We start from the raw sequence: 11,317 nt of genomic DNA, 5'->3' as shown, positions 1-11,317 counted from the left end.
TTCCTGCTTTCCATTGGTAATTGTCTGAATTTGTTTCTCACAGGTGGTTGATGTAGCAAAGGCAGTTATTAACACAATTAAGGATCCTGATGCTAAAGGAAAAACATATGCCTTGGCTGGGTAGGTTACTTTTCTGATTCTAATTAACTGAAGTACTTTTTGGTGTCATTTTTTGGCATGCTGCACAGTACATTTAATTTCTCCATCCATGCACACAGTTTGAGCTACAATAAATTCCACCTCCTTTTTGGGAGGAAAAATGACTCAAGCTGTTATTGTGAGTACTCTGAAAATCCTCTTTTGGGCCCCATTGCATTTAATGTTATGTACATGCACACAAAGAAATAGGCAGTCTTGGGAAACATGCTAGACAACATGGATTTGGAGAAAATTATGCTAAAGTTGTGTGGAAGCCACCTGGAATTAGAATAGGTAGAGACAGTGGATCTCTTGGAATATTTTGTGTACACAAGCTCCAAGTCAGAATAGGTCATTAGCATTAAGAATAAACAACATGGCAGATACCACGGTAATGGGTCCGTGTTTTGATACTCTAACATAAAAACTGGAACTGGTCTTCATCCAACATATGTGGTAAAAGGAACATTAGCTTTATTGATAAAGAGTTGCTAATTAGTCAAGGTATAAATGATGCTGAGCAGCTCTCTTTTTTTCTATTGCATGCATATCTTTATCTTCCCCGCCTTATACACTGAAAATTTGCCTAGTATCTGATCTTCCAAAAGGCTTATCTGAGATTGCGGTGGTTTTTTCTGTGTTTGTTTTGTGACACTGTTGCAGTGACAGCTCTTTATTCCTGTAAAGCAGAGATCATTGCTGGTCTGTCTTTTAACTAGTGTGATTTCACTTTCTTCAGTGTTATTACTGAGCTGTTGAGGAAGATGTTATCCTGGTAGCTAAGCTAGGTGTGCTGTATGCTCTGGAAAAGGCAGCAAGCAGGTCTTAAAATTCTTTTGGCTCATGCTGAGGAACTTCTGCTTAGAAACTAACAAAATAAGAGAAAGAAGCTACCAATTGTCTGGAGGGACTATTGACAATAACAACAAGGCTAAGGAACTTGAGGTTGCTTTCAAATCACGGGGCTGATACAAAGTGTCACGCTAAAGGACAAGTGGAAACCAGTGGTACAGCCATTCAAACCGTCTTTTTTATCAAAGAGAATACATATGTAGGTGTCAGGCACAACTGAGGCAAAACCACAAACTGTGATAAAAGTAGTTATTTGAGTGACTGTTACCTCTTGGGGACAACTTGAAGATGGGTCAATATGTATCCAAAGCCACCTGCCACAAAAGGAAGGAGAGGTGCCGCCTTTTAGGTTCATCACTGTCTCAGCAAAAGCAACTGCCCCAACTGCAGGAGAAGTTGAGAATTGTACACGAAACAAAACACTGCAGCCCAGTGAAAGGGCAGTTGGCTAAACTTTGAATGTATTCTTACAGTTTCCAAGTCTCATTTTTTGGCAATTTACAGAAGGCCAGGAGTTCAGCACCCAGGTTTCGGAGGCAGGAATTCAAACTGTCACTGTCAGACTGTCACTGCAAGGAATACAACTTCAGGCACATAACAGTGACTGAAAAGACTTTGACTAAACCATGGTCTAAACCAAAGATCCATATCAATGTTGGAAACCCAAAAGAAGTCTGCGGCATAACCCTTGACTAAATCTGTATATTCCGTTGTTGGGGGTTTTTTTTCCCTACTAGGTGGTGGAATAGAGTTTTAACTATGGCAGCTAGTGTTTTCTTACTTGTTTCCCTCTTTCCTCTGTGGCATTGGTTTTGCTTCCTCCACTTGTTAAATCTTCTGCCTTGAATGCTAGTGCTCTCTAGAGCTTGCTGTCTGCTAGTATTGTGGTTAATGTAATGACACTTAATTGTGAAGTTCTATTCTTGGTGAAGTTGTATTGTTGATGTTTGCTAATTTGTAGAGGAACAAACTATTTATTTTCACATTTTTTAAGTTTGGCTGTACTGTATATTCTTACATCTCAGGTTCTGTAATCCAGCTGCCTGGATGAAGCTCATACAGAGTTTCAAGTGTTGAATTCTTTTGAATTCTCCCAAATATTCTGACCTACCTTTAAGTATATCCATTAGAATGTTTTTTACTAATTTTATTTTACAAACTAAAGTAGTAATAATTTGGGTTTCTGTCTTTTTTTTTCTCAGCATTTATCAACAAATTTTGTTTGCTGTTATTAGTATTGCTGTTCTTTTCGAAGTACATGTCAATTTTCATGCATGCAACCTCAGACCTTGATACGTCTGAGATCTTGGGTTTGTCAAACTGAAATTCATGTTCTTTGTATCATAGTCTTGGATTTTTGGACTGTGTGAAGTTTTGCATAGTTAAGTCTTACTCTAGCATGATTTTGGACTTGGGCCACAACAGCCCCATGCAATGCTTCAGGCTTGGGGAAGTGTGGCAGGAAAGCTGCTCATGGAAAAGGACCTGGGGTGTCCTTAGTGTTGCTGTAGCTCTTCTTGGAGAATTTGAGATCATTGAGGTTTCTGGTTAAACCACTTGAATTATTCAAGAATGGCTGAAGGAAGCCTTGTAATTTCTTAGGAGGGGTTTGAGTACTTGCTTTTACATGATCATTGCTTAGTCCTCTTTGCTTGCTTGTTTTCTTTGTATTTTGTACTTGCACTTTGTTGTGTCCTCTTTAGGACTAAGCACCACAGAGCCCTTTGAGTACTGCTTGATAGATTTTTGGGATAAAAGTGGTTCTTGTGTAACTTAAGGTTGTACCAAAATGTATACTTGGTTCAACATTTAGTACTTTTTATAGCAATTTGGGTCTGTTAATATTACTTCTGCTAGCCTGGTAATGGCAAGACTGCCTCCTCAGTGCCCTGCTGGAGTTATTCAACTGCCTCTTAGGAACAATTTCTTCACAGAGAAGGTGTTCAAGCATTGGAACAGGCTGCCCAGGGCAGTGGTGGAGTCACTATCCCTGGAAGTGTTCAGAAACTGTGTAGATGAAGCCCTTAGTGACATGGTTTAGTGGTGGCCTTGGCAGTGCTGGGGTAATGGTTGGACATGATGATCTTAAAGGTCTTTTCCAACCCAGCTGATTGTACAATTCTATGATTCTTAGTTTTGCTGTTTGCTTTCTGGCTTCCTTCTATTACAGACTGCCATATGGGCTTGAACAAATTCAGTCCTGTCCCAGGGCTGAAAATCTTGTATTTAGAATTTGAGTCAGCATGGAGGAGGCACAATAAGGATGCGCTTTAAAAGTATACAGAACACACTTTATTCAGTATAACTGTGGTGGGTTAGCCTTGGCCATCAGCCAGGTGCCCACCCAGCTACTCACTCCCTTTCCTCAACAGGACAGTGGGAGAAAATTGTATGAAAGACTTATGGGTTGAAATATAGAAAGGGGGAGGTTGCTTACCAGTTACTGTCATGGACCAAACAGACTCAAGTTGGGAAAACTTAATTTTATCTACTGTCAATTTAAATAGATTTGAATAGTGTGAAATAAATTTAAATAAATAAATAAAGGAATAAACCAACACCACCTCCCCTCCTCCACCCTTTCTGCAGGCTCAGCTTCAGTACTTTACTCTTGAATTCTCCATCCCCTCTCCCTGTGTAGCGCACTGGTATGGGCAACAATGGGTTATATGGTCAGTCTATAACAGTTCCTTCCTGCTGCTCCAGCCTCTTCACACTTTCCTCCAGCTCCAGCCTGGGCCTTTTCACAGGTTGCAGTCCTTCAGGAAAAACCTGCTCCAGCGTGGGCTCTCCATGAGCCACAGGGGAATCTCTGCTAAGGTGCCTGCTCTTGCCTTGGTGTCTGCAGGGCTGTTGATCACACTTTTTTTCCTCCCTTCTCTCTGCCTATGTGGCAGTTTGCGCTTCCTTAAATACATTTTCCTAGAGGTGGCACCTCTTGTCTGAGGGGCTCAGCTGTGCCCTCTGGAAAACCTGTTGGAGCTGGCTGTCCCCAGCATGGGCCAGCCCCAACTTCTCCACGTAAGCCACCCCTGCAGCTCCCCTTCCCAGTGCCTGGGCACCAGCCTTTCAGACCTAACCAATACCTCCTGTATGACATGGCAGGATTACATAGAATGATAGAATGGTTTGGGTCGGAAAGGACCTCCAGATCATCTAGTTCCAACCTCCTGCTGTGGGCAGGGACACCTCACACTAGACCATGTCACCCAAGGCTCTGTCCAACCTGGCCTTGAACACTGCCAGGGATAGAGCATTCACCACTTCTTTGGGCAGCCTGTTCCAGTGCCACACCACCCTCACAGGGAAGAACTTCTTTCTTATATGTAACCTGAACTTTCCCTGTTTCAGTTTAAACCCATTACCCCTTGTCCTATCACTACAGTCCCTGAAGAAGAGTCCTGCTCTGGCATCCTTGTAGGCCCCCTTCAGATGCTGGAAGACTGCTGTGAGGTCTCCATACAGTCTTCTTTTCTCAGTAAAGATGAATGTAAACTTTGATATTTTTATTACTTTTATTATTAATAATGTTTGTACTGAGGTCTCCACGCAGCTTCTCTTCTCCAGGCTGAACAGCCCAAATTTTCTCAACCTGTCTTCGTACGGGAGGTGCTCCAACCCCCCCCGATCATCCTCGTGGTCCTTCTCCGGACTTGCTCCATGTCCTTTTTATGTTGAGGACACCAGAACTGTACGCAGTACTCCAAATGAGGTCTCACGAGAGCAGAGGGGCAGGATCACCTCCTTTTACTGCTATGCAGTTTGCTTTCAAACCCAGTGATGAAACAATTTTGCGGTTTGTGACTTACACTGTTACCGTTGCTGATGTCAGATTATATGTTTTTCATTATATGTTTTTCTAAATTAATCCTTCTTTATTTCAAACAGTACAGAATCTGGAGTGCCAAAATCTGTCCTTCTCTTGTGAGGAAAATGACAAATCTGTCAAATGGTTTAGATTGACGGAAGCAGGCCCTCGGTAGGCTGGGGGGTGGAGGGACTTTAAAATTTTTGTCTCTTGCTGCAAATATTCAAGTACACCTATCTTACCTATAATGTTTGTTGCTTTTTCTTTCAGACCTAACCGGTACCTCCTGTATGACATGGTAGAATACATCTACGCGGTTTGCTTTCGGACCTTTATTCCCTATCCGCTTCCACGTCCTCTCTACCAGTAAGTGGGACCCCTTCTTCACTAAGAACTTGGGATCCACCAGGCACCACAGAAGCATAAATAACTGTTGCTTTGGTTAATTAATATTGCCAGTTATTTGACGTGTTAGGATTGTAGAAACTGGCTTTCCCTAGATACTTGTTAGCTAGCTTTGAGTCTTCAGCTCAGGCACAGGCCTGTGTTTGATGAGCTGGTGTGTGAAACGTGTACTTGTAGTAAGTTTAGTTATTTATTCCAGAGTTATTGAATGGCTTTGCTGAGTTAACAAGTAGCAAAAGGTCCTAAGTTGGGACAATCAGTAGCAAACTAAACAAATTTATAGTAATACCACAGGGAAAATCTGTGCGTATGTTACTGACCATAGGCCCTGGCAGATTTTTCTGCAGCAGCTTCGGGTATCGCTACTGTCAGCTGTCCTTCCAGTCTGGTGAACATTGCCGCCCTGGAAGCAGAGTTGGGGTAAGGGTGGGTATGGGTACTGACAGACCATCCAGTTCTGTCCTTTGTATTGATTTGTGCCCATGTTGGAAGTAAGTTTGTACTGAGATCCTGGCCTGGAAATTTGAGCGGTGCTATTGTGAGCAAGCATTTCTTTGTCTGTCTGCTATAGAAGGGCAATAACATCTTTAAAAGATGGTAATGAATTGGAAGATAAGAAGGGAAAGGTGTAGCCATTGCTTCAGTTGACTGCAGTGAATGGACTGTGAAGGCTCTATTTGCATGCACTGAGCTCCTGCAGCTATACGTTTTGGTTTCAGAGGCACTAAGGATAGAAGCTTATTTGCTGAATTGCAGCTACTGAGTAATAGCACGTGAAGAACTGCAGTATAAATCAGCCTGGGTATAGTCCTTAAGGCATAATCATACACTTTTGAAGAGCTACCTCAAACAGTAAATGCCATTTCAGAAGTTGCCCTCAGCATGGTTGAGATGTGTTAATATTTGGGGTGCTGATCCTCCTCAGTTTTAGTACAGTGCAAACTAACAAGCTAAAAAAGTCACCAATGTTAGAACCCTCCTACCGATAATAGGACTCCAGAGAATGAATAATGCCAGAACATCTGAAATTGTTGTGTCTATAGAGGCATCAGCTCAGCATGGCTAAGCTGACACAGAGCAGCTTATTAAAAAGTTACTGTTCAGGTGCTTATTAGCTTTATTTACATTTGCTGAAGTTCATATTAATGGGCTAAGCTGAGTAGTATTTCATATTTTTGAGTAAAATGTGCATCTGAAAGCCTAGTTTTGTTTATGTGCAGTAGCTTAGTAACCCTAATCTGTCAGGTGACCACTTCAGAAAGAGATTGTACCTTGAATGAAAACTGTTTGTCCTGAGACACTGGGCAGGAGCTGTAGCATTATTTTACTTTCTCTGCCAGATTCTCTTTCTTTCAAGAGAAATTTCATTTATCAAAACCGCAAATGTACTAATCCTCATCCTTTTTAATAGATGCACATTGTTCCAAATTCTGTCATCTTGTTTGTGCGGCTGTTAGCTCAGTTGTCAACAAGCATGTTTTCTCATGGAGGCATTGACTCAAACTTTGTGACTAATTGGATTACTGCCTACACCACTAGGGAACAGAGCTGGCATGAAAGGCAGGGGCAAGACTGAACCGTCCGGTGTGTGGGGAATTGAATGTGGAGGTTTACTTTCCCTACCCAGTGACGCTCATTTTTATTTACAGATATCTCCTCCTCCATTCCCTTCCAAAGGAAAAGAATAGGAATAATTCAGTAGCAAGCAGTTGAAGTTACCAGAAGCACAGCTAAGAACTTGCTGGCTGGCACGTTCACTGCTCTAATGAATTAATATCTTGTGAGAACAGCTACAGAACAAGCTCTTGCTCACAGTCTGTTAAGTGTGAAATATTTTTACCAGTTATTGTTTTCTTTTGTGCATCTGGATAATGATTATACTTTCGTAATATTCTTTCTAATTACAGTTTAGTTGCAAGATTCTTTGAGATTAATCCATTTGAACCATGGTTAACACGAGACAAAGTGGACCGGGTAAGTGTAGGACAGTCCCCAAATTCTTCTTAGGAAATGTTTCATGTATTTCTAACTTGCGATTGTAGTTTTGCATTCAAGGAGTGCTGAAATTTGTGTACATCATGTGGTGTTGTATTTCAGTTGAATGGCTAGAATTTGATTATAAAGACTTTCAGACTGTTTGGATACTATGAAATGTATGTATAGATATGCTTCTCACTTTTTATGTAACTAGTGAGTTTATGTACCTCTAGATGCATTAAAATTACTTACACCATCCAGATAATGATGGTTTTAACAAGTTGAACTGACAGTGCTGGATACAGCTCAAATTCTAGAGTGCATTTCTTGTGAACGTGTTGCAGCTTTATGTTTATTCCTAACTTCTCAGAGCATCTAAGTGGGGGTGGAGAAATAACTTGCAAAAACCAACTGCAAGTGAGGAAAAAGTAGGCTTTAGCAAATATTAGTGTCAAAACTGTTGGCATATGTGTAGGTTAGCAAAGATAGTCATGTACTCTGACAGTCTCTAAGCTTGCTGCTCTCTGAAGGTTGCAGGTACTCTCCCAACTATTTTGTAGAGTTGGAACTCTAATATCTTTGTTACGCTGCAGTATTAATAACCTATTTTGACCTGATTTTCCCCAAATTAATTGAGATAGGGTGCTACCATGAATCTGGGAGAACTGGGTCCTATACTTAGCTCTTCTTACTGAATAGCTGTAAGCAATTAATTCCTGTGTTATATTTCTCCATCTGAAATAAACTGGTTTCGTGTTCTGTTTGGAAATAATTGTGAAAAACTGTGGACAGTATGTGTAATAAAGGAGGTAAACTTACAGTCTAGTGCAGTTCCCCCCCCCTCCAAACCACTGACTCATCCCCCATACTTGAGAGAGTTGGCATTGTAGTTCTATTGTCTGTATTGATGCAGGATGTAGATGTAACATCTCCTTCCTTCTAGCTGCCTTTGTAGTTTCTAGAGATATATTTCATCCAAATCACTAAAACTACTGCAGTTCAGCTATAGCATGGGTAGTGTAAGAGGTGGAGTTTCTCTATGTCACTTCTGTGTCTGATTGTTCTCTTTCACAGCTTTTCATCCTTAAGTAAGATACACAAAATTAGATGTGATTGACTTCTGAAGACCTTTCAAGGAATAGCAGCATAAGAGAAATCCCCATTTTCTAAGACATAGGTCATATGTGTTGTGAATATGGTAATGAAATTAAATACTTGTTCCATACAGGACCCTGTTCTAAACCATGAACAGAGAAAAACAACCTACCGAAGGTGATAATTCAACATACATTTTCTTGACAAAGCAGAACGTATATAATTGCAGTTCAAATATGCCCTTAACAAGTTTGGCCTGATTCTGTGGTTGCAATGCAGTGATCTTCCTGATAATGTGCACCTAATGGAGAGAAAATGAAGACACTTTCTGGATGTCTCACTGCTGTTTATTCCTGAATCTAAATCCGAAGCCTGAAAAACTTTTTGCCAGATGCAGAACATCTGTGTCTCCTGTCAAATTATATTTTGTACTCAATTACCTTGTGTAGTTATGCCATAGTTCTGTAGGGCCATACTGAATCTTTTTCTGTTCCCAAGGGAAGACACTGAGACAAAATCAGTCAAGGAACTGGGACTGACATACAGTTGGCTGAGTCCACACTTGTGTTTGTATAGGTCTTCATATCTACTACAAGATGCAGCAGTGCATTCTATTGCAGTGTTCTTTCTTGGGGGAAACATTCTTAAATCAGCAGCCTTGAAATTGTAGTAGAATATTCCAAGAGCTGCCATTTGTAGAAAATTGTTTTGAGACATACTGAAATGTTTCTAGTACTATGGATTTATGCTGCTTCATTTCCATAAAAGAAAAAAAGGTGACCTCAAGTGGAAGTACACAATACTTTTATTTTAGTGTGTGTATGATTGCTTTGGGTGTAATCTTGTTCATTCTATCAAGTCAATTCCTTCTTTTTTGTCTTCTTTCCTCCCTCCCCACCCCCTCTTTCTTCTTAAAGTTTCACACAACAGACATGAAATTTCCTGACCTTCCTGGTTTGGAAGACCTGGGTATTGAACCAACGCCTCTAGAACAGAAAGCTATTGAAGTTCTGCGCCGTCACCGCAGATTCCGCTGGTTGGACGCTGAGTTAGAGGAAGCAAAACCAGCTAAGACCTGTCCAATGTAACAGCTGATAAGGTGGTTTCTTGACACCTGTTAAACTGCCTTTGTATGACCCAATTTGTTTGGAGAACTGTGTACATACTGAGTAAAATACATTAATCATGTAAACTGTATTTCACTAGTGTTGTCTTTTCCATTATGGAAGTCTGTCATTGAAATGCAGTTTTTGTCTTTAAAACGTCATGAAAACAAATTGCATATTGTTGCTTAGCTGCTGAGCATTAAAATATTTTGAAGACTGGGACTGGAGGGAATGTGTTTTAACACTAGCCAGTTTCTTCTTTGGCTCTCAAAGTAAACATGTCACAGCTTCAGTAGGTGCTCAAGTGATTTGAAGAACATTGCAGTTCAGGACTATGTCACCTAGAATATGGCCTTTCCAGCAGGGGTTGCTGGTACTGCCACCTGTTCAGTTTATGAGCTCTCAGATGAAGGTCGGTTTTAAGTTCTTGACTTTTCTGAGCTTTGTTTTCTGAACTGAGCACAACTGTTGTAGAATATATCAACCAAAATGGCACAAGCTGTTTCTAAGGTCAAAAAATGTCAATCAGACACGTAAACAAGTTACTACATGTCATCTGATCTCTTGTGATAGTTATGCATGCTGCCTCTCATAGACATGAGAAAATGTGTCATTTCTTCCATTTTTTCATGAGGAAGTATAACTTTTTTAGATGCCTAAATCTTTAATGTGCTGGGACATCATCTTTCTTTCAGTAAGAGAGAGAAGTATTGCTCTCTATTTTCAATTGCTTTAAGGCCAAAGAAAGATCCCAGCCTGACTTCGATCAAATCTTTTTGTTTCTATATCCAAAAAGTTGCTAGAGTTATTTTTCCCATTCAAAGCACAGCTTTTCCAGTGGCTTCATTTGCACCACAGACCACTCCTACAAGCTCTTAATTCAGATAGCCATTAGATGGAGAACATGCAGGTGATGAACACCCATGAAAAGTTTGCTTTATGCAGCCTGCTCCACATCAGATAGGAATACAGGTAAACTGGAGTGTTGCATTAGTGCTTGGCTGCTGCAGGTTTGGTTTTCTGCAATACTTGGCCTTACATAGCATTTCTGCTTCCTACCTTACAGTAACTACAGTGTGATTTCTCATTATTTATCTTTTCAGTGCAATTTCTTTAGGGGTCTTGAGTGTAATAATTAAATCACTTATTTTGTAATACAGTCCAGCAAAACTACTATAATTCAGCTTCACCAGTGATTCTTATTCTACTTGTTTATCAATGAGGTCTTCCTTCTTGTCCCATCCCTAGTTTTTCAGATTGCAGTAATTCTTCAGACAATCTACTGTTTGTGAGGTACTGAAGGTCCTTAAATGTGTGGACTCGAGGTTCGTGCTGAAGACCCTTGAGTGCCGAGCAAAGCGTTTGGACAGGGGAAGAGGGGGCTGTTGTTTTCCATGCTCCCCACAAGAGGTCACTGGTAGAGCAGAAAGTGGAAATGGTCTTTAAGTGCAATGAGTGCTTCTCCTTTTTGCAGCCTGTCTCCTGCTTAGGCTTTGCAATTTGTCATCTCTGTTTCTTGCCTGCTCGAAGCCAGAAGGCTGTCCAGAAGGGTTTTTTTCAGGGAAGGCCCAAGATTGTGCATTGACAAATTTAGATGCAATGGCATAATAATACATGGCTCTGGTACCATCTCTGTCTGAAAAAAAACCCTGCTTTGCTCCTTTCCCAGCACATAGTATAGTAATCTATTGCCCACCTTCAGCCTGCTTTAGAGGGTCTTGTGAGAAAGAAGATCTTTGGTAGCATCTGTTTATGGAGCAGATGAAATTTTTGCATGGCTTTGTGAGTGTGTGTGTGGGTAGGAGACAGATGGTTTAGGACCAGTAATGGCTGAAGAGTTGGTGAAGGCAATCATAGAATCATAGAATAGTTTGGGTTGGAAAGGACCTTAAGATCATCTAGTTCCAACCCCCACTTGCCATGAGCAGGGACACCA

The 11,317-nt window shown here is 40.9% G+C and overlaps 1 protein-coding gene across 1 annotated transcript in view; it reads left to right on the top strand.

The window, feature by feature from the left end:
• NDUFA9 (NADH dehydrogenase (ubiquinone) 1 alpha subcomplex, 9, 39kDa) overlaps positions 1–9,464 on the top strand; it is a gene marked incomplete at its 5' end in the record, with an annotated part of 15,887 nt that extends 6,423 nt beyond the window's left edge. The window contains 4 exons of the mRNA XM_010023235.1: positions 44–120; positions 5,069–5,164; positions 7,111–7,177; positions 9,193–9,464. Coding sequence (XP_010021537.1) covers positions 44–120; positions 5,069–5,164; positions 7,111–7,177; positions 9,193–9,363 — 411 coding nt within the window. The remainder of the gene's footprint in view (positions 1–43; positions 121–5,068; positions 5,165–7,110; positions 7,178–9,192) is intronic.
• Between the last annotated feature and the right edge of the window lie 1,853 nt (positions 9,465–11,317).

Source organism: Nestor notabilis, unplaced genomic scaffold (assembly GCF_000696875.1).
Source record: "Nestor notabilis isolate BGI_N333 unplaced genomic scaffold, ASM69687v1 scaffold14561, whole genome shotgun sequence".
In the NCBI taxonomy this organism is placed as follows: domain Eukaryota; kingdom Metazoa; phylum Chordata; class Aves; order Psittaciformes; family Psittacidae; genus Nestor; species Nestor notabilis.
Note: the sequence above shows the minus strand (reverse complement) of the source record. Positions and strands in the feature narration are given on the sequence as shown.